We start from the raw sequence: 25,746 nt of genomic DNA on the forward strand, positions 1-25,746 counted from the left end.
TTTCAAGTTTCAAAAAAATTAAACTTGGTTATATCTTTTACTCTTTATTCGTGTCCTTTCATGAAATTATAATGATGATAGTTGGAAGTTTTGTTTATGTTTGGCTTTAATACTCTCACGTGGCAAAACAAAATGTTGGCAACCCTTATTACTCAAAATTTTGGGGAATTTTTATATTGATCTTTGAAATTATTGAAGTGAAATTCCTTTGGAAAATTTTGCATAGTGACCTACTGACCACTGGAGCAAAAGTATGTAAATCTACTTGCTTAATTGTTCTTTAGGAAAGACCACACACATAATTTAAATGAAACATGATTGTTTTGTTACACTGCAAATGTGGGTCATGTGTAATGCAGCAAAGTAGAACTTGACTAGGCCAATCCTTATGTGGTGGCTGTAATTCTCTTATCGGTCACATGAAGGGGTGTGGCTTGCAGGAATTTTAACCTTATAAAGACAACTCTAGAAGGAGCTGAGTCTTTGGGGATTTAGTTTCGTATTCGGGTTATGTTGGAACCATTTTCTTTTTCTTGTTTTACCAAGTTTTTTTCATTTATTTGGGTTTTTAATTTCACTGATAGGTTTATAAGCTTTACCACTATATGTGGGTGGGTAAGAGTTTCCTGTTAAAAAGCAGGCAGGCAATGATATAACTTAAATAGTTTTTCCAGCCATTTAATAAAAGGTTTACTTGGAAAAAAATAGTAAATGTGAAGATAAAAAGTGATCTCCCTACATTTTCTACATTGTAAGCACAATTTTTTGTTTCGATTTTTTAAAAATTAGTAAAGATGACTAGAAGTGAGGTGTTAATTTAAAAATTAAAAATTTGAAAGATCATTTTTACTGGTGAGAGACTTCAAAAAATTCATTTTAAATATGCATAAACATTTTTTCACAGTATTTGAGTATATTTGGTCAGATTATTTTTACAAGGCTAAAAAACTTACAGTATCTTAACTGTTAAATAATTGCAAATTTCTTTTAGAAACACACATTTAGCATATTTAAAACTTCGAACAGACTTTCAGAAGATAAGTGCACAGTATATTTTTATAGTGATTTAATGTAATGATTATGAACATAATTTGGGAAATAAATCAGCTTTAGTGAATTTTACTGTAAATTTTTTATTTAGGGCACATACCTTAATAATTTAATTGTGAAAGCTATGCATTTGCCTTTAATTGCAGCTTTTAGCATGCTTTATTTTAAATGTGCTAAATCACTAATTTTTGTTCCTGTGGATATGATACAGTTGAAGGCATGTATGGCAGGGGATTTTACTATACAGGGATTTTTAATACTTAAATTTTGAATTTAAAAGAAGATTTTTTTTTTCTTTGAGATGGAGTCCTGCTCTGTCACCCAGGCTGGAGTACAGTGGCACAATCTTGGCTCACTGTAACCTCTGCCTCCTGAGTTGAAGCAATTCTCCTGCCTCAGCCTCCCAAGTAGCTGGAATTACAGGCGTGTGCCACCACGCCCAGCTAATTTTTGTATTTTTAGTAGAGATGGGGTTTCACCATGTTGGCCAGGCTGATCTCGAACTCCTGACTTTGTGATCTGCCCGCCTTGGCCTCCTAAACTGCTAGGATTGCAGGTGTGAGTCACTGTGCCTGGCCTAAAAGACGATTTGAAACATCATTGCATGTTTTCTCGGCAGTCTCTTATTTTCCCCTTAGAATTATTTAAATAATAATTTAGGTGGCAAAATTACCTAATCCTTCCCAAGGATAAAGACAAACATTTTATAGATGAGTTGTATAAGTAGGAATAGATATTTCTGTCTGATTTCTAATTTAATATATTTACAATCATAATTATATTATTGGATAATCTTAAATTACTTAAATATGCATATTCAGTTACTTAAGGTTAGCAATTAAATAATTGTTTTTAGATTATTTTCTAGAGACTAAGAAATATTTTTGGGGTATTACGAGACAGTAGGAATTATAGACTCTGAAAATCTAACAGAAGCTTTGGACCCTTTCCCTGGAAGAATGCTGGCAAACACAAACACACATTTGGTATGCTGTTTCAGGGCAGTCACTGACACTGGGTGTGCTCAAGAGAGCAGAGGCAACTATATTAAAAACACCTGCTATTAATATAAGGAATATATTATTAAGCATCTCAACTTTTACAAAAAAAATTATATTTACACTTGGAAATGTGTTTCAGCTGACTCCACTTTTAAAATGCAGGTTCTTGTTCTAAGTTAATATGTCTGGTTAGTTTCATTTTCAGAACTTTTGGTTCATTGTTTAATTGGAAAAATATGTGGCAGGTTTGCATGTAGAAGTAAGGTTTCTTTTGGTGAAGAAATATCCTTGAGTTAAATAACATTTTATTCTAATGTATGCAATTGTGAAAACAGATCATCTTAATCATAGCATTACATCACATCTTTGTTCTTCCTTTTTGTGAAGAAAAACTAGTAGCCATATTCGGTCCTTTTTGTTTTGTTTCTAACGTTTTCTGTCTAGCTCTCTTGCCTGCTTCCTTGATAGAAAAGAAAATTTCTGTGATGGTCAGAAATATTTAGCCTAATAAGGAGAAAAGTCACAATAATAAGAGTGTGTAAAATCAGGGTTAAAATGACTAGCCTTAAAGTTATGGGTGAAATCCAAGGTCTGGTTTTTGTTTTTAAGCCGTGAGTTAATTCTTTTTTTTAAAAACGTAGTGTATTGCAATAAAATTTACCCATTTAAAATATAAACCTCAATGGTCAAAGCCTGTTTTTGTGGAGGCAAAACAAGCATGCTTTATTAACAAAGTCAAAGAAGTACTTATCTCTTTAATTTGTCCTAGGGTATTGAATGATTTTCAGAGATTCTCTAAGCAAAGAGCCCATTTTCTGCTCCTTTGCTAAAAGCACTAGGTACTTTGGCATTCTCTTGTGTCTCTGTGAGTAAGTATATTAGCCTTAACATAAAGCCCACCTGTAAATATATCTCAGTGTGAAAATTTTGAACACAATTCTTCAAGGAGATTTGAATCCATGGGACTTTAACGTCAACAGAGTGAACTTTTTTTTTTTTTTAACTATGCTTATGTCTATTTTTTGGCATTTAAAAATAATTATTAACAAAATATTTGCTCCTGATTATCTCTAAAGTATGTGTGTGTGTTTTAAATCACTGAACGTCTTTAAAACTTAAGACAATGAAGTATTTGAGTTAAATGGAATGAATTTTCAAGAGCATTGAAGTTATAAGGGGCCTAGAAATATTCCGTATGCCTAAATAGTGCTCTAAGTATTGACTAGTAGTTGTTTCCAGCATATCAGTTCAGTTACCAAAACAAATAATAATTTTTGTGTTCTTAGCAGCTGTCTTAGAAGAGACGATAACACTTGAAATTTTGGTAAAAAATTTTGGTAAAAATATTCTACATATGTTAACTTCATTACTTATTTTCTGTTTTTCATGTTAAAATGTTGTTTAAAGAACCATATTAAATGATTTTCATCTAATGTTTTATTCTGTGAATGTATTTTGGGAATTTTTTCCCATTTTCCTTCTACAGTTTATTTGGTATGTCATCCTTAGATTTGATATGCAGTAGGTTTAGAAAACATCTTTGTTTTTTAGATTTTTTTCATAATAATCAAGTTTTATATATGGAATATCACGGAAAGAAGTTCTAGGTTATAAATATATTAATAATGACATACATATATAGCATCTCATTTGTTTTCATCAGCTGTTTCATAGTTCTGTGTTATAATTTTTATTCACAGACATTTAATGATTACCCTTAATATTCATGACAGGAGCCCTCTGGCACAAATGGAAGAAGAAAGAAGGGAGCATGTAGCTAAAATGAAGAAGATGGAGATGGAGATGGAGCAGGTGTTTGAGATGAAGGTCAAAGAAAAAGTTCAAAAACTGAAGGACTCTGAAGCTGAGGTAATCAGTCTAATATTCCATCTCTTAGCAGACATTGTGTTCCTTTTTAAGTAGTGTCTTCAGTAAAATTTATAGATAAAATAACCTTTTATGCATGTTTTTTCAAAATTAATACCCTAGTGTAACAAAATGGAGAAATTTCTAGAAGCAAGCACTGTGTTTATAATAATATATGCTTCAATATGTAAGTGCTTGGACATAGTATATTAGGTAGGACAGTGTAATAGAATACTTACAATGAATTATTAAAGTTACAATTAACAAGTTTGAGTTGTGAAAAAATAAAATTACAAACCATTCCATACAGGTGGCATAAGAACACTATAGATGAGCGTTTGGGGTGGATGTATGCACAAAAACTAGTGTTAGGATAATAATAATTGACCATACTTATTTGTGTATGAATGAAAAAGAGGGAAATAACCTTTATTTGAACTAAAGATATGCCTGGATAAATTACACACAATTAAAGGAGAGAAAATTAGGGAATGTGATAATTTTTGTTAAGGTTGGGCCTTTCTTATTTATAATGTAGTGTCAAGGTAATTCCTCATGTACAACATGCAGGGTAATGACAAAACATCCCAGAAGATGTATCTACTATTTTGAAACCCTTCTAGATGTTGAGTTATACATTTAGTTTCTATTAATCAAAAAGACCTTGGAGACATTTCCTTCAATAGGTGGCAAGAAAGAAAAGATGGAGAAAAAGATAAACTGAACATAAGAATCCATAGAACAGTTAGTTTGATAGATGTCTGAGAATAGTAGGAAAAAACTATGGGTAATCCCAAAATAAATCAGTGATTTCAGTATGAAGTTTTCTCCACATAAATTTGTTATAATTAAAAATTATAAAATAGGCTGGGCATGGTGGCTCATGCCTGTAACGCCTGCGCTTTGGGAGGCTGAGGCAGGCAGATCACTTGAGTTCAGGAGTTTGAGACTAGCCGGGCCAACATGCTGAAACCCTATCTCTATTAAAAATACAAAAATTAGCTGGGTGTGGTGGTGAGTACCTGTAATCCCAGCTACTTGGGAGGCTGAGGCTGGAAAATGGCTTGAACCTGGGAGGCAGAGGTTGTACTTAGCCAAGATCACGTCACTGAACTCCAATCTGGGCGACAGATCGAGACTTTGCCTTCAAAAAAAACAACAAATGAAAAAATCCTATAAAATAATAAATTATTTTAAAATATGTGAGATGAAGGCCAGGTGTGGTGGCTCACATCTGTAATCCCAGCAGTTTGGGAGACCAAAGAAGGATTGCTTGAGTCCAGGAGTTTGAGACCAGCCTAGGCAATATGGCAAGACCCAATTTCTACAAAAAACTTTTAAAAATAACTGGGCATGGTGGCATGCGCCTATGGTCCCAGCTACTCAGGAGGCTGAGGCAGGAGGATTACTTGAGCCTGGGAGATCGAGGCTGTAGTGAACCATGATTGTGCTACTGTACCTCAGCCTGGGTGACAGAGCTAGACCTTGTCTCAAAATTATATATATACATAATTTATGGATGGATTTGTATATGTATATATATGGATGACAATAATATAAAATATTTTTAAAACAATCTTTAATGATAAAATTTAGTAAGATCCCTGTGTTTTATGTGGCTTCACTGATATTTGTATCTAAGTATATTAAGAAGAGATTCAGATCTCTTCTGTTATATTCTTAGAGTTGATCGCATTGCCTTTGTAATTACTGCATAAAATACGGAAACCTTTTTTGACTAAAGGCTTAACAAAAGTACTGTAATCCATTGAGTAAATAGAATGCATGACATGAAAATATTAAATAATTTCGAGGAAATGTTTTTATTCAACATCATTTCTCTTACATTATTGGGCTTTTCTTGTAATTTCTTACTAAAATCTTTCATTGTTGTTATATTTGTTGTGAGTTTAATTTAGCCGGGATATAGAATAATTCCTCCTGGTTTGAGACTGCTGAGCACTACAGGACTAGCATCCCTGGCACTGCCACTAAATGCTAATGGCAGTGCCCTCCTATCATTGGGCAAACCAAAATGTGCATGCACACACACTCCCAATCAAGAATCACTGTCTTAGCTGTTTCTATTGTATTATAAATGAATAGTTAAAGTTCTTAACATGACATTTTGGAGATTAATTTATCAGCCTGTTAAATATATGCATTGAATCTCTACCTCTTCAGTAATTCACATATAATCTGGAAAATCTGTATCCAAAGGGGGGTTGAAAAACAGGAATAATCAAGAGTCTACTACGTTATCTCCACACTTAGATTCCATTGAGAATCTAAAAGTAGTTTAACTTATATTTGAGGGAAATGTATTTTAGGGCATGTTGCTAAGAGTAAATATTACAAATAAGTAATTGTGAATCTGTAGCCAAGGAACCCTTTGGGAATTTTCATGATTACTATGAATGATGAAGATAGTTTTGAATAGTTCTTTGAAGGATGGAATGTTAACATTTAAAGGACCTGTGAAGAGCTCTGGGCCAAGGTTCCCACCAGATACTCTAAGCCATTAGAGAATTAGGCATGCTCATTCTAGATTCTTTGTCTTTTATGTAACCACATCTAGAGTGTATTTACCAACGTCCCTGTGGTAATGAGTTTGCAAATCATCATGTATATGATACATGATATATATTATGTAAATATGATACATGTGAATACATAAATAGGTAAAGAAACCCTTTTAGCCTTGTTTAATACAGTTTCTCCTTAAATCCATTACGCTGGAAATACTTGTTTGGGGCACAAGTAGCAGCACAGTACATCAGTCACAGCACCAAGCATCTTTCATTTATTGTGTTGTCTAGTGCACACCACAGCCCTACAAGGTAGATATTATTGCCCATCTCTCCTTTATAGATAAGAAGAAGGATAAATTAACTTAGTATGCCAGCATTTGAACCCAGTTAATTTTTAAGTTTGCTATTAATTGCTAGATAGGTTCACAGTCCTGTTTTTCACAACTTTAGAATGGAAAAAGCTCTGAAAACTGCAAAACCTAACATGAACTACGTTTTAATCCTACATATTGTGAATATTTATATATTTTACTGAAACAAATAAAAAGTAATGTGTTTGATTATACTTGCTGCCCCAGATAGCCCAGAGGGTATTTTATAAATATAGTATGTACTTATTTCTAAACAGTGTTGTGGTTTTAATAACTGAAAAATGTTGAACTTCGAAAGGCGTCTGACCCCATGGGTTTCTTAAGAGTGAGATTGTGACCTATACCTTTATCTACATGCAGTTAACACAAAAGATAATTACTTACACGTAACATAAATGTAAGTTAAAGAATGATGACCACTGTAAGCCTACCACTTGGCTTAAAAAAATAGAATGTTATCAACTCATTTGAAGACCCTGTGTGCCTGTCCCCTATTGTATCTCTCTCTCTCTCATTCCCAGAGGTAACTACTATTCCGAATTGTGTATATGTGATTCCCTTGCATTTAAAAAAAATAACTAGAGACATTTTCTTATGTTCCTACTTTCTCACGTTTGTTAGTAACTTGTTTGCTGTCATCAGGAAGATTTTACCTCAGATTTACTCATGTTTGCTTAAGTGTGTCTTAGGTGATTCTGTTTTGTAAGAATTGCATGAAATAATTGAAATAGGAATAAATCTGAAGTCACTTCGGGCTTGCAAAAAAGAAAAATTGTATGCAAAGTTATATAATATATAATATGCATATTATATATATAATAATGTTATATTAATTAACATTATGTTAATGTTAACTCACCAATGTAGTAAAATCTATAACAGAACATAATTCCTGGATAACCGAAGGTTTTGAATAGTCCTTGGATATTTGGCATAGGAGGATTTAATCTGCTTTTTAAAATTTGTTGACTTTTTTTTTTTTCAGAAATGGATTGACTTGCACCTAAATGAAATTATTTATCTAATGATCTCTTGGACTTAAAGCCCTTTGTTTCTGCAGTTACTTTGCATGAGTGTTTACTACCTCTCAGTCAGCATTCTTTACAGCATTAATACACACAGGAGGAAGGACCACCTGCAATAGAATCACTAACTTGTTGAAAATCCACATTTCCAAACTGAACACCCAGATACTCTAATTCAGTACATCTGAGTGAGGTTCAGGATTCTGTATGTTTAACAAACATCCCAGGTGATTTGCATGAAGACCAGTGTCTGAGAACCACTGCTTACAGGAATCAGAGTACTTTACTGGCATCTTTGAACTCCTAGGATCCTAAACTACCTGCTTTCTTTTTACTTGTCTTAGCTTTCTAAACTTGGAATTAGGAGGTTTATTCAAGTCCTGGTTCTTCCACTTTCTGGCTAGCAATCTTGGGCAAGTCATTTAAATTCTGCAACTGTGTCCTCATCTGTACAATAAGAACAGTGATGTCTTCACTGCCCAGCCTCCAGCATATTTGTGATTAAAGAAAAATGAGATAAGATAGTAATTTTCCATTATAAAGTACTCCATCCACACTGTTAAGTTGGTTGCTTTTTTTTTTTTTTTTTTTTTTTACTGTTTCCCAAGATTATTGTCTTGGGTCATTGGCCTTTTGGGTGGGTCCTAAAGTAGGAGGAGTCCTTGACAGTGCTTTCCAGGTAGTACTCTGAATTTACAATAGAGCTATTCAATGCTCATACTCCTATAATTAGGGTGTCTGGATGAAACATACTTCTGCCTCTGATTTCTTAGTTTTGTTTTATATACTGTGCTATGATTTAGCTCCAGCGGCGCCATGAACAAATGAAAAAGAATTTGGAAGCACAGCACAAAGAATTAGAGGAAAAACGTCGTCAGTTTGAGGATGAGAAAGCAAACTGGGAAGCTCAACAACGTATTTTAGAACAACAGAACTCTTCGAGGTAACTAATAGCAGATTACTAATAAATTAATAATGTATTAATGAAATTAATGTGTGTATTCATGTTTTAAAGAATTGTTTTCCTATTTATTTAAAAAACATTAGAATAACACTTAAGAAGTCATCACCCATTATCATGCATTCCAAACAATGGTTTTCATGGATAAATATTTTTATATGGATGGATACAGTCTGTGTCCATTAGCAGTATTTTTTCAGTACATCTTTCATGACTTAATCTTCATAATTATGATTTAGCAGCTTCATAACATTCTCCCCAGTTAACTCACCTTAATTGGATTTCTTACCTCCTCCCCCCAATTGTTGGGCAGAAGGGTTGTTTTCAATTTTTGGCACACAAAGAGAACATTCTTCAAAATCGATTACATATTTAGGAATACATTTTAACTGTACTGGATTATGTTTTTACGATAAAATTCTTAAGACAAAATATTAGATATTTAATTTCCTTTACAGCTAATCAATTACTTTCTCTTAATTTATACAAAATTCAATAATATTTGAATTTTTGGTTTTCTTTTCTTTAATAGTTTTATTTAAAACTGAAAAGTGGCATTCCTATAAGGATTATATGGTTTTTCCTCGTTACTAAACATTTTCAGATTTGACATTTGTTTTACTACACTATACTACTATTAGCATCTTCCCCAAAGAAGAGGAAAATAGATTTGTAAAAGCAGTTGCACTGCAGAATGCAAATGACAGTGGGGGAAAAGAACACCCTATGTGATGCTAGTTGATATTTTTAGTTTGTGCTGTTTCATTTGGAAATAATTGTTCTTGTATATTAAAATTGGGTTTTGCCATATTTTTTACTATTTATCCTGGAGTTTTGTCAAATATTTGTCTAAGAAAATACTATTATAGATTAACATTGTCTTGGCTGTTTACTTCTAAGTCTTTTAATTTTTTTCAGTGAAAAAGTATCTGAAAATCCCAACATTGTTGTAATTGGGTTAGCTGCTGTTGTCATGTTTATCAAATGGTTACTCATCTTGGTTATTTCCCTTTCATCATTTAGAACCTTGGAAAAGAACAAGAAGAAAGGGAAGATCTTTTAAACTCTCTATTGACCACCAGTTACGTATTAGTTGCCAATATGCCAGCTTGGACATCAGTGTTTGTTGGATCCGTTTGACCAATTTGCACCAGTTTTATCCATAATGATGGATTTAACAGCATGACAAAAATTATTTTTTTTGTTGTTGTTCTTGATGGAGATTAAGATGCCTTGAATTGTCTAGGGTGTTGTGTACTTAGAAAGTAACAGCTCTAAGTACCTTTCCTACATTTTCTTTTTCTTTTTTTATTAAACAGATATCTTCAGTTTAATGCAAGAGAACATTTTACTGTTGTACAATCATGTTCTGGTGGTTTGATTGTTTACAGGATATTCCAAAATAAAAGGACTCTGGTAGGTTTTCATTGAGGATAAATTGCCATAATATGATGCAAACTGTGCTTCTCTATGATAATTATAATACAAAGGTTCCATTCAGTGCAGCATATACAATAATGTAATTTAGTCTAACACAGTTGACCCTATTTTTGACACTTCCATTGTTTAAAAATACACATGGAAAAAAAAAACCCTATATGCTTACAGTGCACCTAGAGCTTTTTTATAACAACCTCTTTTTGTTTGTTTGTTTTGGATTCTTTAAATATATATTATTCTCATTTAGTGCCCTCTTTAGCCAGAATCTCATTACTGCTTCATTTTTGTAATAACATTTAATTTAGATATTTTCCATATATTGGCCCTGCTAAAATAGAATATAGCATCTTTCATATGGTAGGAACCAACAAGGAAACTTTCCTTTAACTCCCTTTTTACACTTTATGGTAAGTAGCAGGGGGGAAAATGCATTTATAGATCATTTCTAGGCAAAATTGTGAAGCTAATGACCAACCTGTTTCTACCTATATGCAGTCTCTTTATTTTACTAGAAATGGTAATCATGGCCTCTTGAAGAGAAAAAAGTCACCATTCTGCATTTAGCTGTATTCATATATTGCATTTCTGTATTTTTTGTTTGTATTGTAAAAAATTCACATAATAAACGATGTTGTGATGTAATAGTGTGTGGGGTCTTAAATATCCTACAGTGGATGTACTAGACTAGAGTATGTTTGGGAAGAAGCTTTTCAACTTGAGTTTGCCTCCTCTACGATGACATCTCTTATATGCTTGTCTTATTTAGAATGCATATGTGCTGGTTTTCTAATTTAAGAGATACCATATCTCTATTCATTTCTATCTCTCATTTGTATACTTATTTTTCTGAGATCAATTTTTTTTTTTTCCCCAGACAGGGTCTTGCTTCATTGCCCAGGCTGGAGTGCAGTGGCACAAACATGACTCACTGCAGCCTCAACCCTCTGGACTCAAGCAGTCCTCCTGCCTCAGCCCCCTGAGTAGCTGGATTGCAGGCGTGTACCATGACGCCTGGCTAATTTTTCTATTTTTTGTAGAGACGGGGTTTCATTATGTTGCCCAGGCTGATCTCAAACTCTTAAGCTCAAGTGATCCACCCACCTCAGCCTCCCAAAGTTCTGGGATTACAGGCATGAGCCATCGTGCCTGACCTCTGAGAACAGTTTCTAACTCATTCAGATTAGGTATACTCTCAAGTTCCTGGAAACTGAAATTTTTTTAACTGGAAAGAGGGTGGTGTAATTTCTTTTCTGAAGGTCAAGTGACACAGATTTTAACATAATGCATAATTTAAGTAAGAAATTAAGTAATTAATGTAGCCCAGTTTATTATTTTGAAATGTTTTACCCTGTTTACTTTTTAAAAGTAAAGACCTAAGCAGAGGGAATAATTATAAGTCAATAGCAGAGAGATTGTTGTTTGGGTGTTTATTTTTTTCCATTTTTGTGTTGAGAGATTGGGTTAACACCTCTAGCCAAAAATGTTTGGTTTTAGGGAGGCTAAGAACAACCTACTGAATTTGGAGAATGCAAAGGTAAAAAAGGTATATAGACTGCCTGCCTAACTGGGTAAGTACTACTGCTTCTGGGAAATATTATTTCAAAATTCTGTGTATTATTATAAGAAATTTGTAAGACACATTCATTATTCTACCATGCTAATGAAAACTTTCAGAAGTCTTTATCCGTGGCATGCCCAGGGTTTCACCTGAATCTGATATAGCATCTGTATAACTGTACTTTCACTAGGACTTTCGATTGTTGACTCCAGGCTTAAGTATGTCAGAAGGCTCTTTTTGCTGTTTGGCCTGTGGATTTCTGAGAGGATCATTCACAATACATGTAAAATTCAGGTAGGCCTAAGGAAAGGCCAGCTTGTAGACAGCAAAATGGCAATGTCTGTTCTCCACTGTCAGAGGCATTATGTAATTGAAGTATCCTGTTAGCCACTGTCTTTTTGCTAATGAAATGGGGCTGAACAAGTAAGCACTAATACCGGTGAACCACTTGGGCACCTGGTGGATAGAATTTTGCTGCCACCTAGTGGAATGGGGTAGCATTGCTTCCATAGCAGGTTCACAAGCAAGTTAAGTGGACACAGCTTATTTCTGTGTAGCTCAGGCTGTAATCTTGAAAGCTGAGGAGATACCCATGCCTCTCGGACTCATTAGCTGGGTGTCACATTACCACCTGCACATGCTGACCCACCGCATCTTAATATGTTTTATCCTCTTGGAGGAACTAATCTAGGAGTAGAAGTCAGAACATGGTAGGTAAGGGGAAAAACGGAAAGCTGGCTTGATAGCTACGAATGCATCAGCAGCAAAATGTTGACTCAGAAAATTATCTAGCTCATGGTCTCCAAACCTGATGCTGTTTCCTTACAGAAATATTTGTTGAGCGTGTGTCCATAATTATATGTATTGATCAACAAAAATATGTGTCAACAAATGTACTGCTACGCTAATGTGAACATTATGAAACAAAATTTGAAAGAGTGAAATAAAAAGGTTTGCACTCTTTTGCCAAGCCCCAATGAATTATTACTTTCCACCTTGGAGGCCATCGATCTAGGTAGTATGTGGATAGTTAATAGTTATTGTTGAATCACCAGGGAAGGTCCTAGTGAAGACCACTGTAATGTCCTACTTGATTTGAAAGGAAAATTTGCCACATCAGTAAATCGCAGTCCTTTCTGATAATAAGCTTGCAAATGTAAGTCCTTGTACTTCATTCAGAATTTTACCTGCCCCTTTTGTAATAACTTCCCGTAGCTGTCCTGTTCCAGATGGTAACCTAAGTAGTTACATGTGTTATTTAATCCTTAATGATAACAATTGGATAAGTTATCTATTAGGATAACTTATTAATACATTAATAAATGAATAAGTTGCTAAACATTTTAAACCCTGTTTCTTCATCTGCAAAAGGATGAGGAAACTGAGGGTTTAAGATGTTTAGTAGCTTATTCAATAGGTGGTAACTGGCAGAAGCAGAGTTTGAACTGGTCTTGGTTACATCAGGGCCTGTGCTTAAATCTTAAGCCTTACGAATATATGGTCTGCTACACTGCTACATTTCCTTAGCATGATCTTCTACAGAGTTGTTAGCACGGAGCAGAAGCTCCCTGATTAAGAGGGTCAGCTGGCCACCAGGCAGCCTGGAGAAGCAGAAAGCACCAGACACGCTCATTGTCTCAGTTTAGACCCCAACTCTGTGAATTGGGCATGTAACTTCTCTGAATGTTTCCTCAGCTATAAATGGGCCCCATGCCTTCCTTGCTGGTTTGGAGTGAGGATTACATTGTGACTGCACACGTTAAGGTGTCCAGACCTCAAGAATGTGACAATCTGCTGGGGTCATGACAGACCAAAAAGTACTCAGTTTTAGTGATGGTTTATTTTTAGGAAATGTGCATAGTGCCATGATAAGTCTCTGGATCTGCTTCTTTTTGCACAGAGATAGTCTTCTGGAGTTAATTCCATGGCAATAAGGTAATTTTGGTCAAAAGAGGAAAGGTGTTAGTAATTGGAGTTATAAAATACATCATTCTTTGTAAGTAATGCCGAGATGGTTTATCAGAGTCTCATGTTTAATGAAAACTTTTGCTGCTTTTCAAGCAAACTTGGTTCCCATAATTTGGGATTAATCCATAGAATGTTCAAAATTTAGTGTCAGCCATTTTCAGCAGAAAATAGGGGCTGACAATTTCCTGTGTTCTTTAGAAGACTTTGAAAGCTTCATGGGAAGAATGAAGACTATTCTTGGCCAGAACATTTGTCCCATGGGGTGCTGGACCCAGCCAAACAGCCTTGTATTGGCAAAGGAGGGTCAAGTGAAAGGAGACCTTGTTCTGTGCCAGGCTCTCAAAGGATAGCCTGAAACCCTATTGGCCACACAGAACCTCTGTTTTAGATGCTGTTTGTGGACCTGCCGAAATCTAATACCACTCAGGGCTTTCTGAAACCCTATAGGGATGGGAAGAGGCAGTAGTTGACACCTCTGAGAGAAGAGATTTGTGAAGATGTGGCATAGATGAGGCTAGCAGAGGGGGGATAGTCAGACACTACCAACAAACTTCCTTTTTATTCTCTTTGTTCTCTCTTCGAGGTGGGCCACCCTGCTTAGCTCCCTATTGTACAAGTATGTTGCAAGGGAGCAGCATTTCACTGGGAGATTTGCATGTAAGTAGAGCACAGATTCCCCTGGGTGAGGGGCTGGCTCTCACCCAAGTTTGGGGATACCAAACTAACTTGTTCTGGCAAAGGCATACAACATTTTTAGCCCTCATTTAATTCTGTTGTCTTTGAATTTTTAATGATCTCTTTCATATTTAAATATATGCTCTACTCTAGTGTAGCACAGAAGAATTCCCTGTGTCTTGGATAAGCCAGTAGTTTTAAGCAACTTGGCAAATGGCGAGTGAAGCAATGAGCAGTCTGGTATGGACCGTGGTGTTAATGTGAGCTTTTTTCCCTGCGTTTCAGAAGTCAGGGAATATATCGGTGGGATGTACTGGGAGCTGTCCAATTTTTTTTTTTCCCATAGGTATAAATCTCAATGTGTTTATACAAATCTCTGGCTTACCCTGATAAAGTTAAAAAACAAAACTAAATGTTGTGTTCAATATTTCAGGAACACAGTTCTCTCACTCAGACACAAATGAAATCTTCCTTAGACCTTTGTATTGCTGGGCAGAGGTGCCAGGAACTCAAATTGGCATTTTCTCTCTGAAATCTCCACCTCATTAGTGCCTAATTAGACCCCATCCCTAAGAGTCAGGTGCTTGGAAGATGGAATGGAGACCACTGATAAAAATTCACTTTCTGTAGTCGCCATTCAGGTATGATTGGCCTGATTATAGCTCATGTCCTGAAAAGGAGATAGATTTTTTTTTTCTCCCAACTTGTAAGGACTGATGAATTCATCCCACCAAATGTGAATGTTTTAGACAGTATTGAAACTGGGAAAAGTACCTGCCTATCAAGGGAGAGAGAACTCACTCGGAAGTCTAAGGGAAGGAAACAAAATTGGAAAAGCGCAGCAACAAATGTTTTGGAGTCCTTGCTGTGTGCAAATACGGAGCGTTCACATAGACTCTGAACTAGAACTCATGAGAATGCTATGACATGGCCATTTCCACCTCTTTATAAAAACAAGCAAGCTAAAATTTCACGGTGTGATTCTGTAACATTTGTATTTGTTATCCATTGTTTCACAATAAATGCCCCTCAATCCTGGCAACAAAATTTAAACCACAACAATCTGTAATAGTAACATTCGTTATCTTAGTTTCTGCAGGTTAGGAATTAAGCGGTTTAGCTGGGTGGTCTGGCAGGGTGCCTTGCAGTAAAGATGTTGGCTGAGGCTACAGTCAACTGTGGGCTTCAGTGGGGGTGGAGGATCTGCTTCCACGATGACTCACTGACATCACTGGCAAGTTGATGTGAAGCCCCTTGCCACATGGATCTCTCCACAGGGCTGCTTGAGTGGCCTTGTGACATGGTGGCTGGCTTCCTCCCAGAGCAAGTAATCCAGGAGAGAGCAAGGCATAAGCCACCTGGCTTTTATGACCCAGCTCTGAGAGTCACACACATAATTTCCCAATATGCTGTTGCTATTGCAGCTTCATCCTGTTCAATACGTGAAGGGGCTGTACAAGAGCCGGCGTACTAGAAGGCGGCTGCCACAGTTATTTTATGCATTTTCTGGGTAATAGGCATCTGTTCATTTTTACAAATAATGCTACAGTGAATATTTCTATATACATCTTGCCTAAATATGCAGGTGTTTCTGTTGGCTTCTATACCACCATGAACAAAGCCAGCAAATACATCATTTTTAGGTTCATAAGCCTCTATAGATTTCCGGGATGCATCATGCAGGATGTTTTATTCCCCTGCCTCTTCCCCACTCAGACCAGATCTCTCTAAAAGCCACCTTACATCCCTTATAGTCTCTTGACCAGAGAAGGAGATGGGATCTCTCCCTCTGCCTTAGAGTTTGGAAAGTCTCAGGAAAGAACTTTGACAGTCCCAGTAAGGAGGGTGGTACAGATGTGGTCACTGAGAACCACTGTGAGCCACACGGCACCTCTGATAGCCTGCAAATCTGCCTTCCTCCTAGGGACTGGATAAATGAGGTACCAGTTCTGCAGCACATCTGGGCTTTTGAATCAGGCTCACCCATAACTCATGTACCAGCTCCAGGCATAACAGGTGGGCCATCCTGGGGCTTTGGGTATGTTGCTGTCATCCCATACTCCTCTTCCCCACACGCAGGCAGGCCATCATGAGACTCCAGGTCTTTCCACCCCTCCTTGCTGCCCAACCTAGATGTAGGTTTACACTGGCCCCTACTCCATGGGCCATGCATACAAACCCTATATCCCAGCACGCGCTCCCCCTCATCCCAGTGCTGGCTTCCTGCTGGTACCCCCAACAGATTGCCAAATGCCCCTTCCCTGGACTTTTGACTTCATATTTTGGCATACTTTCAGACAATTTACAAAAAGGTTGCTAAAACACTTTTTGGTCTGAACTATTTTTGAGTCATTTGCAGCCTTGATGCCGCTTATACTAAATATTTGTGTGTATTTCCTAGAAACTCTACTGTAATAACAGTAAACAGTGATCAAAATGTGGTGAAATTTAGTGAACTTTTAATAAGACTTAAAAACATGTATAGAGCTCTTAACTACCTTATCTTTAAGTATGTATTCATATTTATATACTTTGCATTTTGCATTAAGTTCAAAGCCCCCAATTCAGGCTGTTGTGCTTGCATGTTCCTTCAAATGAATTCAAAGGGGGGTCACCTCGGTGTCCCTGGGTCTGGCCCCCTTTGGTGCCAATGGATCCTGTGAGTTGATTGGATGAAATCAGCAGCAGAATTGACACTTGTTTAGGATTCAGGCTCCCAGTTCACTTCTCCCTCCATTCTGTGGGACAGCCTTATTCTTTTCCATCCCTCCCTCCTTCCCTGAGCTCCAGGTCATTGAGGGCATGGGTGCAGGTGCCCACTCTGCACCAGACACGCGCGGGCACGATGCTCCTGTCCTCCAGGACCGCGCGACCTCAGAGAAACATGCACGAAGCATTCTGAGAGGGACCCTTCTTGGCGCAGGGTCACATCTGCAGAAAATCCGGTGTTCAAAATCAGTGTTCCCTTCTGAGGGCCCATTAAAGACCCAAACCTTCAGTCTTCCATCCCCACGTCCAAAGCGGCGCTGGGCTCTAAGTGTTACCCGTCCCCGCTGAGACTTGCACTGGCGCGCCCAAGCCTGGCTGCTCTCGGCGCTGGCGAGCGCCGGCTCCTTCTCGCCCCCTGGCGGCCGCCGCTCTGCAGGGCCCGGGGCTCCCCGTGCGCGTAGCCGCTCCCTCGCCCTGCGCCTGTGGGTCCCTTCTCCGGGGGGCCTCTGTTGTCTTAGGGTCGCCGGAGGCTGGAACCCACGGGGTCACCCTCCGAGGGTCAGCAGCGGCCGAGGCTGTTGCCACAGAAGGTGGCAGCACCTCCTCGCGGGTCGCAGGAGTCGCGGGGTGTGGGCTCCCTCAGGGGCTTCTGGAGCGCGACCCTGCGACCCATGCCATTCAGCAGTCAGATTTTATTTTGTTTCAGAAATACTTCAGGGCCGTCTAGTCTTTTTCTCTATTTAGGGAAGAGTTTTGAGAATGTTACAAAAGAAACAGACTCCTGAAACAGAACGTTACAGCTCAGCATGAAGAAAGCGTCCACAGAGTGTGCTTCCCCCGGGGCGTTAAGCATAGAATCTCCCTGTGGCCCGCAGTCCCGGGAGAGGAAGGCAGGGACCCCGTGGATAGCGGGGGCAGTGCCGCACTGTTTCCCGGGGCCGCAAGCAAACTCCCGTTAACAGGCTGAACGGTAAGCAAAATGTGGGTGTTCCTTGCCATGCAATGCTCTTTAGCCTTAAAAAATGTGAGAGTCTGATGCGTGCTCCCAGGTGGGTGAACCGGGAAACACTTAGGCTGAAAGTGAAAGAAGCCAAACACGAAAGGACAAATACTGCATGAGTTCACAATGAAATATCTAGAATAGGCACATTCACAGGGACAGAAAGTAGGTTACGGCTTACGCGGGGCTGGAGGGAGAGGAAAATAGAAAGTTATTGCTTAATAGGTACAGAGTTTCTGTTTAGGGAGATGTCATGCTTGCTACTGAATTGTAAGTTAAACATTGGTTACGTGGCAAATTTTATATGATATATAGTTTCCCATAATTTAAAAAATAGTGAAAACCCATTACGTTTACTCCTCTACCTCCCATTCACCTCTCTTAGGCCAGGGGCAGTTGAATGACTTAACTGGAGTCGTGCAAATGGAAGGCACAGGATTTGAGCCCATTGCAAACCCACCAGGACCTGTGAGGCACAGCGTCCCTCTGAGCAGCCAGCAGGCACCTGGGCCTGGAGGGGCTGCACCCTCACACCCCCTCACATCCCTGGGAACACCGCAGGTTACTCATCAACTTCCTCATTCTTCTCCCTGTGCTTTCTTTGGCCTGGGCCTGGTCTGGGCCTTGGGGTGCTGGTCCCAAGCTTCCCAAAGCCAGGGAGTGACAAGGACTGTTCTAGAACCCCATCCTGCCTGTTCCCCGCCCAGGTCAGCACAACAAGAGGGAAACTCTGGTAGCTTCCCAGAGACCCTTCTCTCCTCCTTAGCAGGTGGGGGGCAGGAGTCAGGCCAACATGGTTCCCTCATCTCCAGGAACTTCCCCTGCTTCACTGCAGCCCTCCCTGTGCCCCGTCCCTCTGAAAGCATAAGCTTACTCTCCTCTCCCACCACTGGTCCTCACCCACTCCTGTCCTCAACTCAGGGCACCAGGCCCCGGATCCCCATGCTTGGCCTCACCTCCACGCTCCGCAGCTGTGTGCATTGCCCAACAGGCACATCAAATGCCGCTTAGGTTGCCAAAGCTTTAGGAGGCAAAAAGCTTGAAGTTTGATACTGTTTTAGAAAAAGACATCAAATCACTCATGGAAACCAGGATTTGCTGACCTTCATTGCACCTGTGTAGCGTTTCAGCTGATTTTTCTTTTGAATTGGATAGTTGGGTGGTGGCGGCGCTCTTCTTGCAGGGCTGACAGCCACTGTGCATGTGGTTCTGGCCCTGGCCACCCTGCATGGGGGTCAGTCCCTTCTCCAGCTTCTCACTTACTCTCACCAAGGCCTGAACATCACAGGGAGGCCAGGGTCTGAGAAGAGCCAGAGAGAGGAGAAGGTGGGAGAGCCCTTCAGTCTGGAGTTTACTGACTGTGGGATGGGGTGTGGGGCAGAGTGCAGGGCACGGATGGGAATGCTGGGGAGGGGTGGCCCTGAGCCAGGGAGAAGCTAGGGCTGGCGTCAGCACAGGGGATGACAGGTCACCCTAGGGGTTCCCATTTTGGGTAGTGGTCAAGGACAACAGACAGCATCAACGCCCTGATGGCTGCAGAGGGGGGAAGATACAGGCCTGTCCTCAGAGCATCAGCCTGGCCAGTGGAAGTGGAGCACTGGATGAAGAGTCCCCAGCGACCTCATCATGTCCTTGGTGGATGTGGGACCTCTCTGGAGAAAGGCAGTGTCAGCTTGGGTTTGACAGACACTCATGGAAGGACCTCCATGGGTTGTGACTGCACACACTGGGTTCACCATGCTTATTTTGACCACATGGAGAGCCTGTTGATCCCAGCTATTCAGGAGGCTGGGGCAGGCGGATGGCTTGAGCCCAGCAATTCAAGTCCAGCCTGGGCAAGACCCTATCTCTCCAAAAATATAAATTAATTAATAAAAATATGTCAAAACTTTCTGGTAGGTGATCTGGTTATGGGAATGGGGGTGTGAGTGGAGGCCTGTGAGGCCCCTCCCTGTGCCCTGTCCCCTTCTGTCCATTTAGAGGAGTGTGTATGTGAGGAAGATGAGGCGGAAGAAGCAAGTATGGGCCCTGATTCCACTATCCGGTGGGAGAGCTGGGGACATAACTCCCAGTGGGCACCAGGGGGCAGTGCAGCCCCAGCATCAGGCCCTTCCCACAGGGGAACCCTGGCTTCCGCAGCTTCAGAGGCAGTAAACTCCTGGGGCTAGATCAACGTTTTTGGATTTTAAGAAGTAAAAGACGTTTTGAGCGTCATGAAGTTGGTGCAGGTCTTTGCAGTACCAGGTGGAAAAACCTCATTGGGGGAACAAATCATGAGACCAGGTTCTGCTCTCCAGCTCTGATGAGAAGCAAGTTCTCCCTCCTCTCTTTGCCACAGTTTCTTTACTCGTCAGACTGAAATGGTGTCTTCCCCACCTACTGCTCAAAGATCTCTCGTGCCATTGATGTGAAATACTTTTCCCATGTTCAAGGTGGCTGGCCCAGTCATTGGCATCCCTGTGGCAAAGAAATGTACCACTGTTATGCCTTTATAAATGGATTCATAAAGAGTCTGTTGTTTGTTTGTTTTTTTTTTCAGGCCAGGCGTGGTGGCTCGGGCCTGTAATCCCAGCACTTTGGGAGGCCAAGGCGGGAGGATCACTTGAGGTCAGGAGTTTGAGACCAACTTTGCCAACATGGTGAAACCCTGTCTCTACTAAAAATACAAAAATTAGCCTGGCGTGGTGGCACGCACCTGTAATCCCAGCTACTCATGAGGCTGAGGCACGAGAATCGCTTGAACCCAGGAGGCGGAGGTTGCAGTGACCCAGGATTGCGCCACTGCATTCCAGCCTGGGCAATAGAGCGAGACTTGGTCTTAAAAAAAAAAAAAAAAAAAGTCTGTTTTCTGGAATTAATTTTCCATAGATGAAAACATGCAGCAGATGCGTGATGCTCTGGCTTCCATCGCCACAGACGGCCCGGAACAGTCACTAGCTAGTTTGGCCTCAAAAGAAGTGAGACCTGCAGAGGGTCAAAGTCATCAAACCTGGCCTGCAGGGGGCCTCAGTAGCCCCTGGGAGCCTCTCAGGTACGGGGGTGGAGACGGTCTGTGGCTATCCGCTGCTAGATGTCCACTGCTAAGGCCTTCCCTTACTAGAAGGTTCTATGGCTAAAAAGCAACCATCCCCTCAAAGTGAAAGGAGGGAGAAGAAGGATATGAATTTCTGTCTTTTTCTAAAACCTGACAACATTTGCTGAAAGAGCTTGGGTCTGCCCAATCTGAGGAAGGCAGTGAGGCCAGCACAGGACAAGACAACCACAGGGTGAATTCCCAGAACCAGGTTTTGAGCACATCCCCTGGGAGGGGCAGGCAGTGCGTGCTGGAATAATCCAGTGAGGCCACACTCGCTTGCTGAGAGGAAGACTTTGCAAGTGGACGTGAGTTTCTAATAGCGCATCAGATTCTAAAAGTCTATTCTGCCCAGATAATTTATATGAATCTCAACCATGTTCATCAGGTAGGTGCCAGTTCTCACTCAATCCTGAGAAAGTTCCCTAACTTGTGTTTTTAAGAGTCAAATTTCTTATTTGGAGAACACAGATGATTGTCTCTACCTCATGGCATTTTGATGAAGATAAAATGAGATTATATCTACCAAGTGCCTAGCACAGCATGTAGGATGCAGTATAAGCTCAATAAATGTTAGTGTGGCAGGTTGCGGGGTGAGCGACTGTGAAATTTGGTTGTTTAATTCAGGGGTTTTTGTTTAAGTGCTTCTGGTCATCCTTGTTGGGTGGGGGCAGAAGAGTGGGTTTGTGGTTTATTAGGGAAAAATGAAAGGTATTTTCCTTCCAGGAAAAGAGCCAGACTTTCCTGTTCAAGGTCTTGACCCCTGTTCCAGCCCCACTTATAGCCAAAAGTAGGAATGAAGATGGCCTTGTGGTTTGAAGGCTGATGCCCTGTCATGGCAAAAAGAAGCAGAATGGACGTGTTGTGTTGTGGAGACTTGAAAGGGGGCGGTGGCCTGAGGCTGTCATGTGTCTCTTGAGGACTGGAGAGAACCAGCCTTCCCCTCGGCATGACCTCTGAGGAGAGGACAGCTGTTGCGTACTATAGGGCCTGCGCAGGCCCAGTGGGGAGGGCGGGGGTGGCCTGGAGCCCTCCTCCTTGGCACTGCCCTGCCAGATGCAGAGGGGAGGCCCAGGAGTGTGTGCTATGGGTGAGGCTGCAGCACTGCCCACATGGTGTGCAACTTTCCTGCCAGATGTGGGGAGCAGCCCTGACCTGGGACCCCAGATCTGGACCCCTGGAGAAACTTTTCAGGGCCATGTAACCCCAGCCCCCACCCAAGGTTCTTGTGGAATCCATAGGAGGAGTCCTCACATGCCTGATTTTAAATACATGCCAGTCTAAGTGGGTAGGAGAAGGAATCGGTTCAACATAAACCAGAGGACAACACATTTGACATGACTGGCCCCTTGGGGAGAACGTGGATAACACTGGCCCAGGTCTTGGGATCTCAGCAAGTCAGCACCAGACGTAACTGCTCAAGTGATTTTCATATTGTGGTTCTGATGTGCTTGATATCAAATGGGCAGAGGCCCGAGGAGTCACAAACTACACACACACACACACACACACACACACACACACACACACACACACACATACACATACACACACACACACACACACACACACACACACCACACACATACACACACACACAGACACACACACAGACACACACACAGACACACACACACACAGACACACACACACAGACACACACACATACACACACACACATACACACACACAACACACACACACACCACACACACACACACACACATACACATACACACACACACACACACACACACACACACACAACACACATACACACACACACAGACACACACACAGACACACACACAGACACACACACACACAGACACACACACACAGACACACACACATACACACACACACATACACACACACATACACACACACACATACACACACACACATACACACATACACACACACACATACACACATACACACACACGCAGCAGCAGCAGCAGCAGCAGCAACAAGTAAGAAGTAGAATGAGCCAGGACTAAAGCCAAATAACATGCAAATACACACACAGTGACACCAGGCAGCTGTGAGGACACCCACCTCTAGGGATACATCTCAAACATACTAGTGAGGAGATGGGTATGGGAGCTAAAGGAATAATAAGCAAAAAAAAAAAAAAAGTCAGAAGAGGTGTCATGTGCCCTGTCAGTGATGATAGTGTCCTGAAGCTGGGAGGATGACAAGCACAGTTCTCTGCAGAGGTGGCCCACAGAGGTGAGAGCCAGGCAAAAATGGTGGGCAGAAGCCCCAGAGGGTCTGCCCAGATGTCATGAAACCTACAAGCAGTGCCATGAGGCTGCGGGGAATTCGTTAGGCACACAGAGGGATTTCCAGGCCTGTGTCTGCCCTTCTGTCCATGTTGAGTTACCAGGGTTGACTCACACCCTGGCACCTGGAGGGATTTGTGTGGGTCGCCTGGCAAGCACGTAGGTTCCTGTAAATACAAGCAGCCTAGGTCTGACAGGAATTTCCTTACTGCTTTCCTTCAGAATTGATATTAGAAGTAAATTGTTCTCTTTAAAGTGTTCAACCCTAACATGTCCCACTGGGGAAACTTCACTTTTTCTGTGGCCAAACACTATCAGGCTTTGTGGATTTTACAGAAGAACCAGAATCGAGGGCCAGACCTCACCCTGGGCAGCCCTGCTATGTCTTTAAGTGATGGGGCTTGCCTGTGGATTGTCCTTGTTGGAAAGATGGGGGATAGCTTTAGTGCGGGCCACCATTGCTGGTGACACACAGCCTTATCCAAGGAAGTACATTAAGAACTCAGTGCTTGTGGTCATCAAAGAGATTCCAGTCTCTTTTTGGAGGAACTGGTTAAATCTATTATGATCTAATCAGACAATGTAATATTTTGTCCCTATGAAAAAATCCTACTTTTGAAACCTTCTTATTGACACTGGAAAATGTAAATGTTACGTCTGCTGAAACAATATTAGGCGACTGCCTTTGCCCAGAACATGAACTGATTAGGGCCAAGCAGAAGCACAAACAAGTCACATGAGAACCTGCTGGGAAGAATTCTGGCAGTAAAAACTGTTTTCCATACCATAGCTGACTGGTTTGCTTTCAGACCTTGTGAGCCAGAGGAGATGTTCCCAGAATCACACAGTGCAGGAGGCTTGGTCCTGGAAAACTGCCAGGTGGTCAGCAGTCAGTGATGAGGGATGTGATCACAGCGGCGTTTCCCAGCCAGGCCTCGTGCAAGGGCCACGCCTTCCCACGTCCTCACACACCCTGGTCCCAAAGTCATCTTGGAAGCACAGTCTCTGAACCCTTATCTAAGGATTAAAGAATAGCAGAAAAACCAGACATTTAGAGGTATTTAGACATTTAAAAGAGTCCAAGAAATCCAGGCGGCCTGTGTGACCTTCATTTTCTCCCACGAGAGAGATGCAGGGACTTGGGTGCTGTGCTGTCCGCGAGGCCATGGGACAGCCCCCCCAGCCCACAGGGGTAGGGGTGCTCTGTGTGCAGCTGCACTCAGCCTCTCCACCACCTCCTGTTCTAGGACACCGTCATTTGACAGGGCTAAGATTTTGTTTTTAATGTTCATAAAGCCTCTTAATCCTGAGAACAGCTTGACTGTGCATTGAGTTCCTGAGAACAGGACTAAAATATCTATACAATATGAGTCCAATTATATTTATGGCTAAGCATCCAAATATACCTAGAAAATAAACTTAGAAGGAAATGGGCCAACATATTAACAGCTTCCCTCCCACCTTCCCCCACACACAACTGTGATGGTTTTAAGGGAAGTTAAAATGTTTCCTTAAAAACAGCTTTATTGAGATATAATTGGTACTGAACTTTGCTTTAAGAAAACAAAAAATTAACATTAAGATTTATTTTTTAAGATTTAGGGTATACGAAAATGAAATAAAAGGCATCCAGATTGTAAAAGATGAAGAAAAACTATAAAAAACTATATTTGCAGATGATATGATCTTATATAGAGAAAATCCTAAGGAATCCATTAAAAAACTATTAGAACTAATAACCAAGTTCAGCAGAATTGCAGTATACATTGACAATTTATTTACAAATCAATTGTATTTCTTTTTATTGTTATTTTTGAGACGAATTCTCTCTCTGTCACCTAGGCTAGAGTGCAGTGGCACAATCTCAGCTCACTGCAATCTCCACCTCCCAGGTTCAAGTGATTCTCCTGTCTCAGCCTCCTGTGTAGCTGGGACTACAGGTGCCTGCCACCACACCTGGCTAATTTTTGTATTTTTAGTAGAGACAGGGTTTCACCATGTTGGTCAGGCTGGTCTTGAACTCCTGACCTCAGGTGATCCACCCGCCTCGGTCCCCCAAAGTGTTGGGATTACAGACATGAGCCACCATGCCCAGCCAAATCAATTGTATTTCTATACACTGGCAGTGAAGAATCAAAAAATGAAATTAACAAAACAATTCCATTTATTAATGTAATAAAAAAGAATAAAATATTTAGGAATTTAATAAAAGAAGTACAAAACTTATACT

At 40.6% G+C, this 25,746-nt stretch overlaps 1 protein-coding gene across 8 annotated transcripts in view; it reads left to right on the forward strand.

The window, feature by feature from the left end:
- Nucleotides 1–10,887, forward strand: part of SEPTIN7 (septin 7) — a 105,239-nt gene extending 94,352 nt beyond the window's left edge. For all 8 annotated transcript variants that reach the window (XM_033193562.1, XM_033193563.1, XM_033193565.1 and 5 more), the window contains 3 exons: nucleotides 3,785–3,920; nucleotides 8,648–8,787; nucleotides 9,829–10,887. In XM_033193562.1, the coding sequence (XP_033049453.1) occupies nucleotides 3,785–3,920; nucleotides 8,648–8,787; nucleotides 9,829–9,868 (316 nt within the window). In that variant the 3' untranslated portion in view covers nucleotides 9,869–10,887. The remainder of the gene's footprint in view (nucleotides 1–3,784; nucleotides 3,921–8,647; nucleotides 8,788–9,828) is intronic.
- Nucleotides 10,888–25,746: the final 14,859 nt, after the last annotated feature.

The sequence above is a fragment of the Trachypithecus francoisi genome, unplaced genomic scaffold, assembly GCF_009764315.1.
Source record: "Trachypithecus francoisi isolate TF-2019V2 unplaced genomic scaffold, Tfra_2.0 Lachesis_group4, whole genome shotgun sequence".
Classification (NCBI taxonomy): domain Eukaryota; kingdom Metazoa; phylum Chordata; class Mammalia; order Primates; family Cercopithecidae; genus Trachypithecus; species Trachypithecus francoisi.